Here is a 22,935-nt window from a genome sequence, read left to right as displayed (position 1 = left end):
CAGAGGAGGTTACTTTCGTCTGGCAAGGTCTGATCAGAGGTCACTTCCGGATGGCACCTCAACCTGGGTATCAATTATATTTTGCAATGTTTGCGTTGCATGAATTTCAGATTGGCGTGTTTGCATTTTTGGTAAAAAAAAATACTATAGTTCATATAATGACGCTTTAGCAAAAAAATCTAGGATCTCTACTGTAACTCCTACCCCCGGCAGGTTATACGGGTTTATAACTTCTACACCCCAAACGCACGTGCTGTTTTTGACTTAGTAACGTTCTAAATAACAACACGAAATTTATAACTGGGGGCACAAAAGACTTTTAGAGGGCGGAACAATTCAGACGTTAAATCTGTTAACGACTTTTTTTAAATATTAAACTGTTGGCCGTTTATTTCTTCTTCTTCGATCAATTTGAAACTGTTTTGATTTTTACAGCATCCGACTATGTCAAAATGGCTATATTACTCTTGGTTTCGGCGACTCTGATGATGCCGAGAACTTGACAAGCGCTGCCGACTTCTTCCGAGTTGCCCGATCGCCAATAATAGCGGCAGCATTGCAAGATGCTACTAATGCATTTATTAGATCCACTTCTTTTGGTATCCTGTCTGTTGGGGCACTGGAAGACGAGTTCCCGGGTCTGATGATGGACAGAGGGTTTTTCGTGCAATGGATATACGTCTTTGGAACTGTACCTCAATATTCCCGAATTGCTCTTGGATGTCTATCAGACCAGTTTGGGGGAGTTCTAACGTGCGGGTTAAATTCAGTTTTCGCCAAGGTTCCGCAGGTGAAATTTTTGATGGGACAGACTACACAAGAATTGGGGTCAGCCTTCCCAATGGATGTAAGTTGCATAATAAACAAAATTGGGATATCTTTTTCATATGTGACCCCCCCCCCCCCCCCACACACACACACACACACACACACACACACACACACACACACTCCTTGTACGCTATGTACCCCCAGTTACAGAACAGGTGTCATCAAATAAATCTTAGTTTAAAAAATGGCACGTTCATCTGGGGGGGGGGGGGGGGGCAGGTTAGCCACCTTAGACAAAACTTCGAAAACTTAAAAGGACTTAAACAGTGCCGTGGAAAAATTATGAACGTAGTACTGCATGATACATGGCCGTATTAAGTTTTTTACGGCACCGTACAAAACAAATGTAATGCCTGACTTCTCAATTCTAAGCTGCTAAAAATGATGTTTAAAAAGTTTAACTGCTTTTTAATGCTGGCTATGAGATTCACAACTCCGAAAAAAAATACAAATCTTAGTACGGCTCCATATAAGGCCGTATCGAGTTTTTCAATTTATTTAATATGCAGCATTTTCCACACGAAATGTTCATTAGCCTAATAAAAAATCAACCACGCCTTTCTTGAGAGTCAAGAATTTTGAGATTTTTTACTGTCAATTTGTCTGTTATTGATATCAAGAATCAATTTAATCAATTCTAAACTATATATAGTATACTACTATACTATGCATATAATAAAATAATATACACCCACTAAACTCAGGGGCACAAAGGGAAAAGATCCAAAAATTGAAGCACCTTTGAGCGTAATAACAGTGCATTTTAGGTGACTCTGATGAAGTCACTGAGAAAATCTGGCATTCGTCGAGAATCTCGCAAGGGTTCGAGATGTTTGGCAGAAATAATTTTGAAGCAATTTTGTTGGAGTCGCGTAATCGAGCTTGAAGTGAAAATTTAACGGTTTGGAAATCTGGTGGAGATCAAGCAAGCCGATAGGCAAGCAAGAGGAATTCGAACAATGAGGTCAAGTAAGCCGAAAAATTAGATATAAGCGTATTTTAAGCTGCCACTGGCGGACGGGTGGGCACGCTTCACGCGCGTTGCGGCTTGCCGTGATAACCGGCACGTAGATTTTGGATAACATCTGACATCGGACGAGCGGCAAGGCCATGGGGAGCAGTGCGCTGAGGCCCATACCCACTAGATGTCTAAAAATTGACGTAGTTTTGTTTCTTTGATGCATTGGAATACATTATGCACTATAATACTATGTGCAGTGTTGATTTTAACGGTTAGCAATTTTTTTCGGTGATAGACTACATAACTATTACATAACTTTCGGCTTGTTTTTATGCCGTCTTATTTTTACTCCGGCTTACTTTGTGTTCACCTGAACATCTGGCGCTGCGAATAGAATTTTTTGGCATTCTAAATTTGGCAATTTGGAGATCTGGCATTTTAAAACCTGCCTTTTAAGACTTGTCAACAGCTGATCACTATTTTTCGACAGTCAAGTCAATGTTTTTTTTGCTGTTGCTCGCAGTTAATTTGTCGTTGGATAAGCATCAATTATGAAACATGTTTCCAGAGATATTAAACAACTTTTATTCAAAGAAACGATGATATGCCTCTTATCACCAATGATTGAGGCTTGAAGCGATGCCTTTTCTTTTATTTAAGAGATTTCTTGTGTTGATCAGTTCTGAATAAAGTGATAACAAGCCTAAAAGGTATAACTATTAGCAAATAATTAATGATATAAACAAAATTTTCTAATTATTTGGAATAAATTTTTTTAAGTGCCTGATATGGTAACAAAAACTTAGAATCAAAGTTTCATTTTTTGGTCACAATAAAGTCAAACTTCTCATACATGAATCTATGAAATGTTCAAAAAAAGTGCAAGAGCAAAATATTTACCTAGAAAAATTTTTGAATTTTTTTTCGATTTAATTGCGCAAAAAGGCAAGAAAAGACTGAATGATATTGGAGAAATAGAGTCCAATTTCCTCTATGGCAAATGAAATATCGAGGCAGTTTCTCAGGGGCATTTTAAATTCAACTTATTAGTATCCTGGCCATTTGGTATCGATTGATCGACTGACTTCACAACAAAACGTTCTCATTTCTTGAAGTTTCGAAACAATATAAAAATAAGTTCAAAAACTTTATTATGATCTCAAGCGAACACATGTGCAATAGAGTATCAGTCAGTTTTCGATCATAAGCACATGGCAAGAAAAGCATACACATGGATGAAAAACTCGAGGAATTTTTTTGAATTTTTTTTTGCTTGTTTTCATGAGTTAATTTTACGAAGTGTTTCCAAATTTCCTATTCCACTTTCCTATCCCGCCTCTAAAAGCCCTTCTCTATAAGTAATATATCCCACCTCTCATTTGTTTTACACATAGAAATTTTGCCTCTAGATTTTCAGCTGACTCTCTGAATAATGAAAACTTATGAAAGTATAACGGTTTTTCTAGAACTTTGAGACTGAATATCTTCAGTCGAAGTCAGAAAATTGAAAATGTTTTTTTCAGCAATCGATTCAGTTGTTTTCAGCAATTTTCAGCAACGACAATTTTTTTTATCTTTCTCAGAAAACGATCAGCAAAATTTGGTCCAACACATTAAACTAGTGCTAATAAAAAGTTTCATTCCTGGTTAGGTAGAGTGTTGGAACAATTATTCGTCAAAATTTAATGATTTTTTTTAGGTTTGGACAATACATCCTAGCAGAATATATTTGAAATTCTTCAGAGCTTTATCTGTCTAGGTTATCGAAATTTATTGTTGCCCTTGTATTTTGAATAGCAGTTCTTTTTATCAAAATTTGAAATCATAAAATTTTGTGACATTTTTCAGAAACTTAAATTGAAGAGATTTTGAAGAGTTTTTGAAGATATTTTGATTTACGTTTTCAACGAAACATACCGGTCAAGAAATTCTTTTGCATTTCAAACCTAATATACCAAACGATATTTTTTGGCGTTCAAAAGCCCAAAATAGAACTTTTCCTTCAAATAAAACCGATGATACCGACCAAGTCAAACATTTCCAATGAGCATCTACTACAATTATAATGGACCGGTAAAGTTTTTCAAAAGAATTGTTTTGTATTTAATCAGTATTCTGGATTAGCACTATATTAAACCTCCGTTAAGGCAAATTTTTTATCGTCATTGCAAGAATTGTTTCAAACGCCATGTTACAGCTTTCATTAAGACATTTCCATGACAATTTTGAAGAGCTGGATATCATTTTTATTGCCAGTTGAAAGAACTGGAATCAAAATTTTAAAAAGATTTGTGGATTTTTGCTTGATACTGGCATCAAGTTATTGACAAAATTTTGTTCCAGGTAGTTTTGAGATTAATAAGTCTGGAACAGCCGACGTAGAATCACTCTGGCTTGACGCTCCAGAGGGAGCGGAGGGAACCATAATAATTCATGAACTTGATCAAAGTTTAAGTGGAAACATTGTACCATTAACACCACTTTTCTGTCTCAATCAACCTACAACACCGTCAACAACGTCGTCAACTTCTCCGACGACATCGTCAACTACTTCGACAACATCGTCAACTACGTTGACAACATCGTCAACTACTTCGACAACATCATCAACGACATCGTCATCAACTTCGTCAACTACACCGACCACGTCGTCATCAACTTCGACAACAACTTTATCAACGACATCACCGAGAACGTCGTCAACAACTTCATCGACGACATCATCAACAACTCCGACGACATCGTCAACTAATCCGGCAACATCGTCGACGACATCGTTGACAGCATCGTCAACTACTCCGACAACATCGTCAACGACATATTCAACAAAGTCGTCAACAACATCATCAACTACTCCGACAACATCGTCAATGAGATATTCAACAACGTCGTCAAAAACATCATCAACAACTTCGACAACATCGTCAACGACATCGTCCAGAAGGTCGTCAACAACATCGTCAGCTAATCCGACATCGTCAACAACATCTTCAACAGCGTCGTCAACAACATCATCAACTCCGACAACCTCTTCAACCTCATCAACTTCTGGCACCGCAGATCCTACTAGAACAGCTCAATCAACTCTCAGGGATTTAGCAACAACCACATCTGTAGTCAATTTCTCTCAGCGCGACTTCGTTAATTACGGCCCGGGTCGAACATTTTTCCAAAAACTATGTCAGAATAACTATTTGCGTTTCGTAGATAATTTAAGCACTTGTCAGCTTATTAATTGGATACATCCATACAAATTTTCTCGTTAAAAATTACTTCTATTTCCAGCGATCGTCAGTGCATTTCTTATCAAAATTAAATGTTTTTTGACACAATACCGCCGCTGTAGGCGGATCTCTTACGTATTTTCTACATTTTTCAGATTATATCTTACATTATTTTCAACACTTTTCCTACAAAATTTGCTACGCGATTCCAAACCAAACTTTTTCTCGCTCAACCTAGATTTTTTAGCCAATTTTTGCGCACACTTTTTATTGCATTTCGTGAATAAATTATGCACTGTTTTTGAGCGATTTCTTTATCATGAGCATCAATATAACATAGTTTCAATATATTTTTTTGAATATTGAAACTATGTTATACTGATGCTCTAATTTTTGGTCATTTTTTAATGAACAAAATATCACGATAAATATCCTCAAGGAATAAGTGTCAATTTTTTCTCATTTCAGTGCAAATTACGTCTTGCTTAAAAGTTTCAAGGATTGCCAAGATCTATCAAGACTTGTTCAAGACTTGTTCAAGACTTGGTCAAGTCTTGGTCACGTAACAAACTTAATTCTTGAATAATACGTAGCCAATATTACATGTAGTTTATAGTATGACTATCATGCATCATTTATGCATTACAGAAAACGGCAGTGAAAAAGCCTATGGTTTTTAGTTCTTTAATGTTGACCGAGCTACCTACAAAGCAAAGGATGAGCAAAACATTATGACAAAGTGAGTGAATGTGAATGGCATGTTTGGTCGATATCTAAAATTTTTTCTTGTTTTCTTCTGGTGATTTTATAAAGAAGTGCTTGGGTTTTCAGCCGGCTGTTTGTTTACTGCGGAGATTTTGCGGGCACGCCATTTCAGATGGATGTTTCTTTATTTCGTTATTGCATTTAATAAATTGAACAACTGTCAAATCTTGAAAAAAAACTGTTTATTTTTTCAGAAAAATAATTTCCATTTATCTTATACAAGATAAATTAAAAATTTCTGGTTTATTAAAAGAACAAATTTAAATTTTTTGATACGTATCGTCGATAAAAATCTTGATCAGTTACTGTTTGTTTAAAGCAACTCCTTGACAATAATAGATTTTATGTTAGTTTTTAAAAACATTTGTTTTTCATCGAGGTTTGGAAAATGTAAATTAAATTTTTTTTGATCGAGCAAGCAAAATATGTGTCGCTCTTTTAAGCTTGAATCACATGAAAACTTCCATATACAGCTTTATTTGATTTGATTAGGAAGAACTTTTCAAATTTTATTTCCGAATGGCCTAATGAAATCATTGAAAAGAAAACATTTCCTTTTAAATTTTACGCTAAAAACTCCAATAAACTTGTCCATTTCAATTTAAATTTGATATAAACTTCAACCCAGAATGGGTTCAGTTATGGTTTGATTTGGAAAGCTTCATGCTTGGGTTGAAATTTTCAATTTTAAAATTTTTAGCCACCATTGTAACAAAATTTTTGAACAATTGGTCTAAAAATGTATACAAACTGGTTGTATGAAATACATGACGCATTAATTTTGCATTGTGAGGTTTAAAAACAATTTTGTATAACTACGCAAAAATTTAAATTTTCTTCGATAATAAAAAAGTTCAATTGAAGCATAAAAAGGAGTTAGTAAGAGAGTATATTCAGGCAAAAAACAAAAAAAGGATGAAATTTTTACCAAACTAAAATACGGCCTACAATTTTTGAATGACTTGATAGACAAGAAAACATACGCCAAAAGTTGCCACGACGTGGACTTACATACAAATGAAAATGAAGAAATATGGCCAGATTTAGAACAATGTTATATTTAATCAAGTTTGCTCGAACATTGATGAAACTGCAGCAGATGAAACTCTGTAATATGTATTATCCACCAATCTCAGACTCAGAAGTCTCTATTCTATTTTCAATAAGGCATTTTACGCCGTTCTAGTCAGTCTTCTGATATTTGTACACCATATTTTTATGTCTGACTCGGCGTACTTTATATACTCTGCCATTATTATTGAAGTCCATCTTTAATGTTTTCAAGAGTCGGTTAGTCAGTTAGATTTAGGTAGATCTAGCTCGCGCACAGAAAAAAGTATCCCCATTTCTGTAATCTTTAAGGCTTTAAAAAGAGCCCAAAGAATGTCTGCCTTAATACTTGAAAACTGCTCGTTATTTGAATAAGTTTCTGAGCTTTGTGTTTTTGTTTGAGATTAAATTTTTAGAATGTACGATAAAATTAATGCTTTAAAAATGCGCAGGAAATTCGCCGAATTCGTTTATTTTCAAAAATTTTTGAAGTGGTGCATTTTTGTAACCGACGTTCTGAAAAATGAGTTGATTTGTTGTGGAAAGTGCGTCAACGAGATTTGAAAAATTTGTAGAGCATATTAGGTAATTGCAATTAGAGTTTCAGCACATTAAGCACATTTCTCACATAATTTTCACAAATCGAGCAAAATTATTACCTAATTTCTTCATAAACAGGCAAATTATTACGTAATTTGCACACATTAAGCTCGTTTTTAATAAAATTACTCGCTTATATCCGGTCGTATCTCGACCCGGGATGCAGAACACGGAGATACGGATGTTCTTTCTTCAAATGGCGCCTGTTCTGGTCAACTTTCATTCGACAGACCAGTGACCTTCACTGGCTCTCTCTTGCAAACATTCTGTATATGTTGTGGTTTCATAACTTTTCCATGTGAAGCTTCTTCGACTTTTCCCACTACGCCAACCGACTTTTGGAACCTAACCGAGCTAACTTTTGCAGCTGCACTGATTGAGTGTCTTTTCCCGCCTAGTGGTGCCGCATCGTCTGCAAGAATTTGGTTCCGTAAATTGACAAACCAAGATTTGGATGACTTCTCTGTGAAACTTGATGATCCCAATTTCACCGGCTCATTTGGAATCGTTGTGACCTGGAGAGATGTAGGAGACTTAACAAGCAACCCTCCGAAGACAAACACTTTCCAGGTAATCTTCTTAAACCCACCCAGGTTTTGGTCCAGACCCAAATTGAGCTATGATCAGACCCAATCGAGCGCACACCCCTGTGTTCCCAGACCAAAATTACAGGGTCTGGAAAGCGGTTCGAGCGCACAATAGTCTGGACCATGGTCTGATTTCCGTCTGATCAGAGGTCAATTCAGTCTGGACGGTCTGATCATAGTCTTTTTAGTCAGGACCATGGTCTGGGTTCGGTCTGATCAGAGGTCAATTCGGTCTAGAAGGTCTGATCATAGTCTTTTTAGTCTGGACCATGGTCTGGGTTCGGTCTGATCAGAGGTCAATTCGGTCTAGAAGGTCTGATCATAGTCTTTTTAGTCTGGACCATGGTCTGGGCTCGGTCTGATCAGAGGTCAATTCGGTCTAGAAGGTCTGATCATAGTCTTTTTAGTCTGGACCATGGTCTGGGTTCGGTCTGATCAGAGGTCAATTCGGTCTAGAAGGTCTGATCATAGTCTTTTTAGTCTGGACCATGGTCTGGGTTCGGTTTGATCATAGGTCAATTCGGTCTGGAAGGTCTGATCACAGTCTTCATAGCCTGGACCATGGTCTGGGTTCGGTCTGATCAGAGGTCAATTCGGTCTGGACGGTCTGATCATAGTCTTTTTAGTCAGGACCATGGTCTGGGTTCGGTCTGATCAGAGGTCAATTCGGTCTAGAAGGTCTGATCATAGTCTTTTTAGTCTGGACCATGGTCTGGGTTCGGTTTGATCATAGGTCAATTCGGTCTGGAAGGTCTGATCACAGTCTTCATAGCCTGGACCATGGTCTGGGTTCGGTCTGATCAGAGGTCAATTCAGTCTGGACGATCTGATCATAGTCTTTTTAGTCAGGACCATGGTCTGGGTTCGGTCTGATCAGAGGTCAATTCGGTCTAGAAGGTCTGATCATAGTCTTTTTAGTCTGGACCATGGTCTGGGCTCGGTCTGATCAGAGGTCAATTCGGTCTAGAAGGTCTGATCATAGTCTTTTTAGTCTGGACCATGGTCTGGGTTCGGTCTGATCAGAGGTCAATTCGGTCTAGAAGGTCTGATCATAGTCTTTTTAGTCTGGACCATGGTCTGGGTTCGGTTTGATCATAGGTCAATTCGGTCTGGGAGGTCTGATCACAGTCTTCATAGCCTGGACCATGGTCTGGGTTCGGTCTGATCAGAGGTCAATTCGGTCTGGAAGGTCTGATTTCGAGTGCATTATTTTTTCATTTTCTTTTGTTTTTTTTTATTGAGGGATGTTGGCTCTGCCAAGAGGCAACAATAAAGCAGCGTTCCGATCAGAGACTCATCTAAAATGATCAGAAACAAGGAGTCCAGCTGATAGCAAAAGCCGGCCCCTCAAGAGGAAATTTTGATTATCTGAAGACCACGACGTTTCTTGTGGAAAGCTGTCTAAGTTCATCCATTGAGTCAGAAATATGAGCTAAGGGGTATGGTAAATAAAATTTTTTCTCAACAGTTAGGTTTCGTTTTCATTAGCAATATTTTCAGAATTGGCTTTTCCTTAGATGATTTTAATACTGCAAACACCAGTTTTTATGAAATGAATATATTATAGCAAAATTAAAAGATTTGTTCATAATTAAAATCTTTCTCTGATCAGACTATTTTGAGCACACTTGAGTCTGATCATAGTCTGATTAAGATCTGGGCAATGGTCTGAAATTGAGTCTGGACCTTGGTCTGAAGATGGTCTGATCATAGTCTGTTTATAGTCTGGACATTGGTCTGAATTTGGGTCTGATCATAAGCGTACTATAGTCTGGACAGTGGTCTGGGTTCGGTCTGATCAGAGGACATTTTGGTCTGGAAGGTCTGATCAGAGGTCATTTCAGTCTGCATAGTCTGATCATAGCTTATTTTGGGTCTGGACCTAAACCTGGGCAATTCGGTTAAACTTTGATATAGATTTTTTAATGTATGGTTGTGAAACAGCAAATTTGAGCAGGCAAATGGGTGACATTTCACCCGCATTCAATCTTTGAATAACTATATTAATCTTAACAAGCCATCATGACTTCGTGTGAAGTAGTTCTGAGAGATTATTTAAAAGTTTGAGTGACAAATTATTGTACTAACGCATGCGGGGATAAGACGCGATGCTCAGTTTGCAGCATGTCTTAAGCCGAAAGAATTTCTATCTTGCAATATTTTGGCAAGTTCATTCGGGTCGATCTCTTCTCTCATTTTGCCTAGTGTGTGCTATCGTGCAAGAATTTTTCACATCGGGCTTTAAAAAATGCATCTTTTCGAACTTTAAACAGCAAATGTTCCAATTGTAATTTTAGTCTTATCTAAATCTTTTCCTTAAAACTTCACTTTATTTAGAACGATTACATTGAAACGACACTGAATGACCCACTCATCTGAAACGCCATTCTGATCAGCCACTGACTATTGCTATTAAGATTAAGTGGGACTAAGATGCTTGTGTTGAGCTGAATCAATCTCTTGATGAATTAGAAACAAGCCCGAATTTTTATTGAACTCACGCAATGAGAGGGGAGTCTTTTGGCAAGCAATGTCATCCAACAGTAGGGTACTTGAGCCCAGTTCATTAACGCGAGGAAATTAAAAAACGAGAGTTAAAAGGCTGAGGGAGAGAGGAAGAAACGTCAGAGATCGGAGAAAACATTTCTATTAAGAGTAAATTCTAAGAGCAAGTGGGTCTGAGTAGTAAATTCTAAGAGCAAGAAGGCTAAGGAAATTTTTGGAATCAAGATTGCTGATTGGATTCGGGATCTGAACACACGTGTTCTGGTTAAAAAAGACGGTTTTTTTTCAAATTTTGCTGGGTCTTCAGCTTGGTTTCTAAAATTTCATGACCAGAATTTCTGCAGATATAATATTTAATTATTCAGGTGGTTGTGGTGTGCGATGACAACTATGGAGGTAGTGAGCAACAGAGATGTATAGTGGGATTCGTGTTTGCTGAGCTGGGCTATATTCAAAATGCTGATGGCGATTACATGAGTTCTGGAATAAACAACTTCAACAACAGTATCAGTTATCAGTTTCTTTGAAGATATTTTTGGATCTTTTCCGTTTGTGCCCCCCCCCCCCCAACTCAGTGGGTGAATATTATTTGCACATCCCAGATGAACGTGCCATATTTTTACATAACGATTTACTGTGTAGTGACACGTGCTCTGTAACTGGGTAACTGGGGGGGGAGTTGGGGGGGGGGGGGGGTGGGAGCATAACGTACTTGGGGGGGGGGGGGGGGGGCACAAACGAAAAGGGGGGGCACAAACGAAAAGGGGGGGGCACAAACGAAAAACATCTATTTCTATATTTTTTCACCGTGTAAGGGTTTTACCAAAAACTATTTGATAAACAGAGAAACCTTACATAATTGTTCCGACCCACTTGTGGGGGAGGAACTATATACTCAAATGGGTTTTTTTGTTCAGACAATTTTGGCCGATCGATATATAGATCGTAGAGAGTTGAGACTGGTATCATTAGAAAGCTCGTCCAGCGTAGAATATGGAACAAAAAAATTTTTTTTGATTTTTGTTTTTGACAGGGAGTTATCGAGGTTTGAGAAAAGTAGAGTTAAATCCGTTGTTTTTATTCACAATTTTCCGTTAATTTTGACCAAATTTTCTTCAATTGTTCTAAGAACTTGTTGATTAAATATGTTAGATTGAAATTGATATCCTACCTTTTTATGCCATAGCATAGTAAACTGGAAATTAAATACAATTTTTGTTGTACAGACCCCCACTTTAGTGGGTAGGGAGGAATATATACTCAAATGGGTTCTTTTATGTTCAGTCAATTTTGGCTGATCGAAATATTCATCGTAGAGAGTTGTGAGTAATATAATTAAAAAGTAAGTTCATCCTAGATTGTGGAGATAAAAATATCAAATTTTGCTTTTCTACAGGGATCCATCGAGGTTTAAAGTTTTGTGAATATTCGACAGTTTTTATTCAGATATTCTGTAATTTTTGCTCAATTTTGGCACAATTTTGCTAAATTAATTCAACATAGGTTTAAATTTTTAACAGCAGAGTGTTAAAGTTGCACTAAGAGTTAGGAGCAACTTGCTGAGTTGTTTTATTAGAGTTTCTTTGGCTAAAAGTTTTGAAAAAAAATTTTAAAACTCAGACTATTTTCGTCAAAAATTTCTCAAAATGTGCTTTTTTGGTCTGTTCTGTTTAAATTTGCAAAAAGTGGAGACCTAAAGACCGCGGACACAATCTCATTAAACTCCAAAAGAGAGCGAATTGAAACTCAACGCCCTATCAAACTCTTCTGGAATTAAATTTTGCCGGTCTTTTTTGCAAGTTAACTCGATTATTATACAAAATGCCTCATTTTTTGAAATATTTCACTCAACAATTGGTCTAATACGCAAACATATGGATTACTTGAGTGGTTTGCTGGAAGCTTGACAAAATCAGTGATAGGTTTGATAATAGCATGGATTCTTACAATCAGAAATTGGAGCTGCCTTTTTTCAAAACAATTTGCTTTTGTTTTTTTAACGTTAATTAATGACAAAAATTTTATTCAGGGCTCCATTAATGTCAGATCATATTTTTGTTACAATGAGGTGGAATGAAGATATAGTTTGTTTTCTGAGAACCTTATGTTTTTAATGGCTTTGAAGATGAGTTTTTAGTGAACTTTATCTGAATTCTTTTGTTTGGCCTTCATGTGTTTGTATACTTTTTGCAGTCTATTTACTAACTCTAACCATTCAATATCCAATCGGCTTCTTCAAGGTGTTTAGGTGAAACGGTACTATTGATTTTGTTATTACCTTATGTTTCTTAAGTCTCAATGTCTCTTATGTCATTGAAAGTATTTGTTTTAAGGAAATTTCGGTGACTTTTTGAACTTGTCAATTTTTTTATATTATTTCTGTCTACCTTTAGCTCATTTTAAGTAAATAGAATTCAATCTTTCCTTCACATAAGATACAAAGTAATCTTCGTGGCGGATTTTTTAAAAAGGAATCGGTATCTTGGTTTTGGTACTACGAGTTTTCATAAAAAATTTTGTGGTTTTTTGTTCATAATTGCCCATTTTGGCTATTTTTTTTGGTTTATTTGTAATTTGTCACATTACTTAACATTCTTACTGAAAAAACTTTACAAATTTTGTAACTGAACATATTTATTATATTCATAACATATGGTTTTAAGCGTTGCGACACCCTTCTCTTCCAGAATTTTTTACAGTTATTTATCTGTTGCTAATTTTTGTTGTTGTATGCCAAAGTTCTCAGTGGCCAACGATAGGTACATAAATGAACTTAATAACTGATATCGGTATATAGCCAAGGATTCTTTTAAATTTTCAAATTAAATTTTTTCAAAAAAATGTAATACGATCTTCAACTTATCCTCTTTTGTCTTGGTTTGCGTTTGCTTTCGTACTTTACAATGTTGTATCATTTTGGTAACTTAGTCTTTCTATTGAGAGATCTCTTTGATATTTTGTTGACCCAAACTGTGTTTTTTCAAGTGGTTCAATGTTTTGACTGATGTCTTCAGGGCTTGTAAAAATTGTTTCAAATAGTTTTGTAAATCTTAGATGCTTTTCAATATTTGTGGATTTTTTGCTGTCCTTTTGAGATAAAAATTTTTAAAAAAAACTTTGGTGTTTAAAGGGGACGCAAATGGTGTTTAAAGGAGACTTGTAATTGATGTTGTTTTATAGTCTTATAAAATAGTGTCACTAATGAGAGGTGCAATTAGATTTCGAAGAAGTTGCAAGAACACCTTTTCTATTCCTTTAGTAAAAGGTTTATGTTGGCTATGAATTTTGAAATCATTTGTTTTTTTTTAAAAAACAACGGATTTTTGAGATTTGCAAATTGCAATTCTGTTAAATTGTAGCTTAGCATCTCTTTAGTCAAGTCAGATCTCTTATCTTTTGAACTAGTGGTAGCTCTTTGACACTTTAATTGTCTTCAACTGGTCTTTGTTCTTGGTACAACAATTTTTCAAAAAATAATCGTGATTTTTGAGTATTTTCCCATGTTTGTAGGTTTTCGTTTTCGTTTTAGTACCAATTCATTTCACATTACCGAGCCTCCTTGTTTAGCCTTCAATTGTTGAATTTTTAGCGTTTTTTACATAAATTCAGCGAATGTAAACACATTCAGAAAAAAATTTCAAAACTTCCCAATGAGAAAAGTTTTTTCAGCTGTTCTCAACGCATATCCTACATAGTTTTTACATAGTGATGGGATTATTATTCGGCAAATATCTTTTATATTTTTCACGCTTTTCGCACAAATTTTCCACAAGTTAAGTGCTTATTTTGCTCCCGGGTCGAGGTTTGGCGGTGAAAAAAAAAATTTCTCCGCGTATTTCTTACATCTTTTTTGCGGTGAATGCGATGAATCGTAGTGAGTTATTTTTTTTACCGCCTTCTCGGTGGCAGTGAATTATTTATTTTTCCCCGCTGGTGAAAAAAAAATCACCGCTTGAGAGAAAGCGGCGAAAAAAAATAATTCATCGCATCAAGCGGTGAAAAACAAAATAATAAACCGCCACCGAGAACGCGAGAACGCCACCTGAAAAAAATAGTTTACCGGATTCACCGCATTCACTGCAAAAAGATGTAAGAAATACGCGGTGAAAGTTTTTTTTTTCACCTCATTTCTTACGAAAATTCACCGTGTCTTCTATCAATTCCCCCTGCTGAACTTTTCTTACCTGAATCAGCGCTTCAACTGATTTTTTTTCAAACCACCATTATTGTTTTTCACCGCATTCTCCGCATTTACCGAGTTTCTTGCATTAATTTGCCATAATAGTCTAAGCGGTGAATTTTTGTAAGAAATGCGGAGAATTTGGTGGTGAATTTTCGTAATAAATGCGGTTAAAAGCGGTGAATTTTTTTTTTCACCGCATTCACATCAATCACCGCATTTCTCATAAAAATTCACCAAAAAACCTCGACCCGGGCTGTTTCCACATTTTCCCAACACAATTTTCTCACGTTCAGCGTATTTCTTTCATAACCTTTACCAATTCAGCTCACTCTTGAGCCTCCATCTGCAGCACAACTGCCTCCTCCTCAACATTTTTAGACGGACTTTGCACAAATTACGAAGTTTTTTGTAGTAAATAGTATATTTGGCAATTTTTGAATAATTTTTGGTACATTTTTCCTCCAAATATTAATCACTTATAAATTTTTTTAGGAATAAATAACCTTTATTTTATGTTTTACAACTTTTCCTAAGCACAAAAAGACACGTTAGAACTTGATGTACTTGAGCTTAGAATTTTCATGCTGCCTATATATTGGGTTAATCATCATACACATTTCTTAGTAATCAAACTAGGTCATATATGATTTGTATGATTTCTTAGTAGTCATACAAGGATCATATATGATTCCCAGTGATTATACAAGTTCATATATGATTCTTATGATCTCTTAGTAGTCATACAAGGATCATATATGATTTCCTAGAAATCATACAGGGATCATACAAAAAATTCATGGCCTAAAAACTGTTTATTTTTCATTTTCTTTTGAAGTTGAAAAAATTTCTTGGAAATCATACAAGGTCATATATGACATATAAAACATTGAATTGTTCCACAAATTCCCGTATAGTGTAGTCAGAGGGGACATATTAAATTATTACATCGCATTTGCATTGCACATTTGATTCCTTATGTGGGCTAAAAGAATAACTTTTCGATTTAAATAACTTCAGAAAACGAAGTTGTGGTTATCTGTAATTTTTTTAAAATATTTCTTACAAATAAGCATTTTTCGGTATTAATTGGCTTCAGAGAATATCAAAACGTCAGTTGTCTATTTGGACTTACTTTTTAATTGAGTGCCCAACTTTGCAAATGATATTGTGGGTCTTTTGAAGGATCACAAAATGTCGCCGTGGAATCACATAATAGATTCCTTGCCGAATGAAAAAATTTAAAAAACATAGTGGTAACAGATTTATGAGAATTAGATGTATGATTCTTGGTTTTCAAACTAGGATCATAAATGATATCTTTGTAGTCATACATGGTTCATATATGATTTCCTAGTAGTCATACAAGGATCATATATGATTTCTTAGAAGTCATACAAAGATCGTACTAGGAAATACGTTATGATTCGTATAACATCATACATGATCCTTGTTTGACTAATAAGAAGTAGTGACCCGTGTATAGTTTCAGCAATTCAGACTTCTGTTTCAATTTTTTGAACAATTTCTTTGACAATTTTCAACACTTTCAGAACTGAATTTGTATATTTTTTAACAATACCTTACGCAACTTTATCAATTTTAGCATTTGCTGCGCCTTCAAAACTTTCTTTACACAATTTCAGCACTTGCCGCGTTTATAATAAATATTTTCAGCGTTTTTCTAAAAAGGTTTAGAACTTTCAGCGGTTATTTGCTCACTTGCGAAATCCTTAGACCAGTTCAACATTTATCTAAATTTATCTTCTACACGTTTTTGGATTTTTGTGGAACAGAAATTTTCAAAAAGATTGTGTATGAGCGAAAAGATCGCCTCCAAAGCAAACAACTCAATGGAGTACAAAAAATCCTCATTAGACTGATGAGTTCAACCATTATTAAGAAAGCCAGTCTAGGCGAATAACAAAAATCAAACAACAATAACAACAAATTTTAATTACATCTAAAATTTTATGCACATTTAAAAAAAAACTTATTAACAAGTCAAAATAAACTCAGATGGATAAAACTAAAACTAAATAAATATCTTGTATTTCGCTAGAAAAAAATATGGAACCACTTCACAATGAGGACCGGTAACATTTAGACAAAAAATAACCAACAAAACTGCAATAAAAATTGGCTATTTTTTTAAAAAAAATTATTTCAATGTAATGAAAACCATTTGATAGCAATTGAAGTTTAGGATCACATACGTTTTTATAGAAAGGCCTGTTAGAACCATTTTATTATTCAATTTTTTATGAGGTTACAAAATGAACAACAAATAGATTCAACAAACAAAATTTAATGTAAAACTTGCGAGAAAAGGCTTTCGAAGCCGTAAAGCCAGATTTTGCCAACCAAAGTATGTTCAAATGAGCCTTCCTTGAACTACAATAAAGTGGTGTGTGACCTCTGATTAATGAGGAAACGAAACAAGAGTACAAAAAAAGAGAAAAACAGCAACATTAGGCAATCTTTTTGTGTTTTTCGAAAACAATTTTTTTTAAATTATAAAAACCATTAGCTAAGAAAAGGAAAAAATAGGTTTGTTTGTTTGTCCGATGGAAGCGCTTGAGACCTATACTTATTGATAATATGTCTTACGTCAACAAAAAAACGTCAAATGAAGACAAGAACTATATACAGCCATTGGGACTTTTCATTTTCCAGGATATTCCATTCGAATAAAAAGACAAAGTAAAAACAAACTAGAGTTAAAGGTAAATGTAAAAAGTTCATTCAAATTCTTCGAGGAAGGGGTGTCGAAGCCGTTATAACCTTAATCTATACCTTTAAAAACTTTTATACATTCAATTGTGTCTTATTGTAAACGACAATGTGTGAAATGTCATTAATGTGATAATTTGAAAAAAAAACGAGTCAAACACGTGAAAAATGGGCCAAAGCCTAAAAATCGAAAAAATTGTGAAATCTAGTATTATCGAACTCAGAGAACCAAAACTTAACGCGTAAAATCGCAGGAAAAACTAAAATTTAATTCTTTAGAAAAAAAAAAGAATGTTTCTTTCTTTGCTAACTCTAAGCTAAAAGTTGACCAAATTAAAAGAATTAAAGTGGCAACGTTCAATAAGCCATTTTTAATTGAAAATAGAAATATTTTTAGAAGTCAGACGACCATAATCTTTCGAGAAAAGAAACTAGATATAACAATTTGGAACAGCAGAGGAAGTCAATAGGACCTATCAACAGTCAGCTTTGATTTGAGATCAAATCCTTTTTAAAAAAAGACTGACTGAATACAATTTGAATTCTTATTTTTTTGTAACAGTCCAGGATTGAACCAACACTTGCCTTGCTACTACTGTTCGTCAATTAGGAACACTCAATTGTTTCAAATATTTTAGATCCAGATAATTACGCAACTTGATCACTTTCAGCATTTGCTGCGCCTTCAACACTTTCTTTAGACAATTTCAGCACTTGCAGAGATTATAATAAATATTTTCAGCGTTTTTCCTAAAAAGTTTTAAGACTTTCAGCGGTTTTTTGCTCACTTGCGAAATCCTTAGACCAGTTCAACATTTATCTAAATTTATCTTCTACGCAAATATAATAATCATATTTTTATTAATGGTAACAAGGAGGCTAGGTAATGTGCGTTAGCACATAAAGTTCCGACCCCGCTCATCCAAATTTTTGGATTTTTGTGTAACAGCAACTTTCAAAAAGATTGTGTGAGCAAAAAGATCGCCTCGAATGCAAACAACTCATTGCAGTAAAGAAAATCTTCATTAGATTGATGAGAACAGCCATTATTAAGAAAGCCAGTCAAGACGAACAACAAAGTCAAACAAAAAAAAAACAACAAATTTTAATTACATCCAAAATTTTACGCCCATTTAAAAAAAACTTAATAACACGTCAAAATAACCTCAGATAAAACTAAAACTAAATAAAATAGCTCTAATTTCACTAGAAAAGATATGGAACCACTTCACAATAAAGATCTGTAACAATTAGACAACAAATAACAAAAAAACTGCAAGAAAAAATTGGCTTATATTTAAAAAAAGTTCATTTCAAAGTAATAAGAACCATTTGATAGCAATTGAGTTTTAGGATCAGATACGTTTTTATTGGAAGGCCTGTTAAAAACTGTTATTATTCAATTTTTTGTGAAGTTACAAAATGAACAATAAATAGATTCAACAAACAAAATTACAATTAAAACTTGCGAGAAAAGGCTGTCGAAGCCGTAAAGCCAGATTTTGCCCACAAAACTATGTTCAATTGAGCCTTCTTTGAACTCTAATAATGAGGTATGTGACCTCTGATTAATGAGAAAAGGAAACAAGAATACAAAAAAGAGAAAAACAGCAACATTAGCAATCTTTTTGTGTTTTTCGAAAACAATTATATTTAAAGTCATGAAAACCATTGGCTACAAAATGAAGAAAAATAGGTTTGTTTGTTGGTCCAATGGAAGAACTTGAGACCTCTACTTGTTGAGAATATTTCTTACATCAACAAAAAACGTCAAAGATAGACAAAAACTATAAACAGTCAATGAGAACTTTCATTTTCCAGGAAATTTCATTCGACTAAAGAGACAAAGTAAAAACAAATTAGAGTTAAAGATAAATGTAAAAAAATTCGTTTAAATTCTTCAAGGAAGGGTTGTCGAAGCCGTTATAACCCTAATCTATACCTTTAAAGACTTTTATATGTTCAATTGTGTCTGATTGTAAACGACAATGTGTGAAATGTCAATAATGTGATAATTTGAGAAAAAAAAACGAGTCAAACACGTGAAAAATGGGCCAAAGCCTAAAAATCGAAAAAATTGTGAAATCTAGTATTATCGAACTGAACTCAGAGAACCAAAACTTAACGCGTAAAATCACAGGAAATACTAAAATTTAATTCTTTAGAAAAAAGAGAATGAAGAATTTTTCTTTCTTTGCTGACTCTAGGCTAAAAGTTGACCAAATTGAAAAAATGAAAGTGGCAAGGTTCTATAAGCCATTTTTTAAATTAAAAATCCAAATATTTTTTGATATCAGACGACCATAATATTTCGAGAAAAAAAAACTAGATATAATAATTTGGACTGCATAGGAAGCCCATAGGACCTATCAACAGTGAGTTTTGATTTGAGATCGAATCTTTTTTAAAAAAAGACTGACTGAATACAATCTGAAGGATTTTTGATTTATAGCAGACCACGATTGAACCAACACTTGCCTTGCTACTGCTGTTCTTCAATTAGGAACACTCATTTGTTCAAATGTTTTAGATCCAGATAATTTGTTAGTTAAAAGATCAAAAATAAATGCTGTGATTTTGATGATCATTGAGTTAAATTAGCTAAAACGACAAAAGTTAGCAGAAATTTTTATTCCAGACTACTCTTAATGGAAGTGTGGGCTAGTTCCCTTTGTAGTGTACCAAATCTGTGTTAGTTATTTTGAGGTCTAGTTCCCTTTGTAGTGTACCAAATTTGTGTTAGTTGTTTTTGAGTGTGTACCTCCGTCAAATTTAATCAAAGTGGACTAAAGAAGCTTACTTTAGTGAAATTTTTGATGAAAAAGGATGGATTTTGAAATATTTAGCAGACATTTTAGCCAAAAAAATATATCAATACAGTCAACAGGACTTTTTGTCTCTAAAAATAAAATCAACATTGTTATTGTTAACAATTTTCACAAATTTTAGCAAAAACTTCCAGAAAATTTGAATAAAAACAACTGAGTTCACTCAACTTTTCCCAAAAGTTTAAATCTCAATAACTCCCTGTAAAAAACGAAAATCAAGAAAATCTTTTTAATTCCACATTCTACGCTGGATGAGCTTTCTACTGATGATACTCACAACTCTGTACGATGATTATATCAATCGGTCAGAATTGTCTGAGCAAAAAAGAACATATGAGTATATAGTTCCCCCCCCCCTCAAGAGGGGGCGCAACAGTAATATCAATAATAAGGATAAAAAGCAATAATAATAATAATAATAATAATAATAATAATAATAATAATAATAATAATAATAATAATAATAATAATAATAATAATAATAATAATAATAATAATAATAATAATAATAATAATAATAATAATAATAATAATAATAATAATAATAATAATAATAATCAAAATAATAATAATAATAATAATAATAATAATAATAATAATAATAATAATATTAATACTAATAATAATAGTAATAATAATAATAATGATAACAAATATTATAGTAATAATATCAATAGGAATAATAGTAATAATATTTTAAGAATTATAATGTTATTAACAATAATAATTATAATTTTAGGAAAAAATGATAAAGATAATAATACCAAAACACATCGCCGATAATAATAAGAAACGATAAAAAACAATGAAAAAAGAATATTGATCGTCAAATAATTAAATAATTTTAATAATGAAGCGGGTCTTTTTCATTAGGACCTCGGCCACTGCTGATGGCCGCTGTATTGGCCGACAGGGCATTCAGCCGCAGCTGACAATAAAAAAAAATCAGAAATTTCGCCGACATCTACCGTGTAATGCGCTAACAGGTTAAGCTCTGATTGGGTAATTTAAAATGTAAGCGGGCAAAAATACGGCTCAGTTTTTATCGACTAGCGTAACGAAGGTCTATCCGTGGTTGCAACCATCCTGCTGCTCATCTCCACCAGGGCATATAGAGGCCGAGTGGAGCGCTACCAAAGATAGTGTTTCATCGAACTACTGATTTATCGACCAGTGAGGTTTTTTCGACCAATATTGATATATGTGTCGGCTAAATTTCTCATTTGTTTTTCGTTGTCGGCTAAACCCCTGTCGACCAATTTTCTTAGCAACGTCTTTGGTCGTTTTGGTCTTCTTTTTTTATAATTTTTGAGCGTCGCACATACTGCTCGCTTTGTTATTTTAATTGACCTGACTCGAAATGATATCTAGTGATGTCGTGTTGTCGTGATGTCACTCTGGGTTGTTCTATCCATAAAGTAACCTTCAATTAACAAGCTCATTTCTCAAGAACTGTTTGAGGAAAGACAGCAACTGTTTCTCGCAAGAAATTCGATAATGGAAAAAAAATCAATTTCTTGCTCTCGGATTTATAGGACTTGATTGTTGTTTGTAATAAAGCTTTTTCAAAAGCACATTTTTGGTTTCATTACTTTCTATGTGTTTTCTATCTAAAATATATTATCAAAAAGAACTTTTTCAAAATTTCAGTAACGTGAACAAAAGAGGCTACAGGGACTGAAACTCAAGTACTGATTCAAAAAATTTAATTCTTGGATCAGTACTGTATCAGTGCTCTGATTAATTCACTTGGAGCGTCTTAAATCAAGTCTAAAGTCTTGGCAAGTCTTAAGTCGATTCTTGGCCGAGACTTTCAAGTCTTTCGCAAGTTTTGGCGATAAGCTTTGACAAGTTTTGGGTCAATTTTGTTGATATGCCTTTGTTTAGTAACGAAAAAATATGGCCGCCACTTACATTGACTTGCCCAAAAAAATCCAAAGAGAAAAAAGAAGCACAAGACAACGCAAGAATATCCTAAAAGATCACTTGATATATATGGGATACCTGGTTACCTAAAAAAACTTTTTTTTGCTTATTCACGCAAACACAAGTCTGATCTACAAGTTTCTTAGGGTGTGATCTAAATAAAAAAGATTTTGACGATGCTACACGGCCTTGTTAATTTTATCAAGTTTATTCAACCCGGGTTGACTAATCGTTCACCGACATTTTTTATTTCAGCTATTAATTTCTTCATCACTGCCTTTGGGGCACAGATGGCGGTCAGCTTGACATCTGCTGGATTGATAAAACTGGAGTTCAAAGACGGAAGGGTTATTGATTTTGACCCAAGCAATTTCAAATTTAACAGAGCGGTTCGAATGGAAAGACATTGGGGACTACTGATGGTGTCAATGATCATTTTTCAGTATTGGGCTTAAAATGTTTTGAAATTTACTTTGCAAAAGGTACATTTTGCACAAATCGTGCTCTTTTAGGCTTTTTGTGGACATCAGTGACAAAATTGTCAAGTAGCCTAAGACCCATTTCTCGAATTTTTTTGTCAATTACTTACGAAAATTTTAGGAGGTCAAATTTACTCAGGAGCCATATTATCGACAAAAGATTGATAGCAAGTTATGATTTCTTGGATTTATATCTAATTTACATGTTGTTGAGAGTAATCATGGGCAAGAGTAAATGTACCTTTTGCACCGTAATCGTACTTAAG

The 22,935-nt window shown here is 34.4% G+C and overlaps 1 protein-coding gene across 1 annotated transcript; it reads left to right on the top strand.

Annotated features, from left to right (window-relative positions):
* Positions 1-355: 355 nt before the first annotated feature.
* On the top strand, positions 356-22,661 carry LOC142342054 (uncharacterized). Its single transcript, XM_075393234.1, has 5 exons — positions 356-847; positions 4,136-4,948; positions 7,598-8,001; positions 10,889-11,027; positions 22,446-22,661. Exons 1-5 carry the CDS (start codon positions 670-672, stop codon positions 22,643-22,645), a joined length of 1,734 nt encoding a protein of 577 aa, XP_075249349.1. The 5' UTR covers positions 356-669; the 3' UTR covers positions 22,646-22,661.
* Positions 22,662-22,935: the final 274 nt, after the last annotated feature.

Source organism: Convolutriloba macropyga, chromosome 7 (genome assembly GCF_964194025.1).
Source record: "Convolutriloba macropyga chromosome 7, txConMacr16.3, whole genome shotgun sequence".
NCBI classification, from domain to species: Eukaryota; Metazoa; Xenacoelomorpha; order Acoela; family Convolutidae; genus Convolutriloba; species Convolutriloba macropyga.
The sequence above is the reverse complement of the archived record's forward strand: the minus strand, read 5'-3'. Positions and strand labels throughout refer to the sequence as shown.

What these genes read in the sequence shown, in the direction of transcription:
- LOC142342054 (XM_075393234.1), top strand. Translation starts at nt 670, where the DNA reads ATGGATATACGTCTTTGGAACTGTACCTCAATATTCCCGAATTGCTCT. An exon ending in CTTCGTTAATTACGGCCCGG is followed by an intron (nt 4,949 to 7,597) that starts GTCGAACATTTT and finishes CCCGGGATGCAG; the next exon opens with AACACGGAGATACGGATGTT. An exon ending in CGAAGACAAACACTTTCCAG is followed by an intron (nt 8,002 to 10,888) that starts GTAATCTTCTTA and finishes TTAATTATTCAG; the next exon opens with GTGGTTGTGGTGTGCGATGA.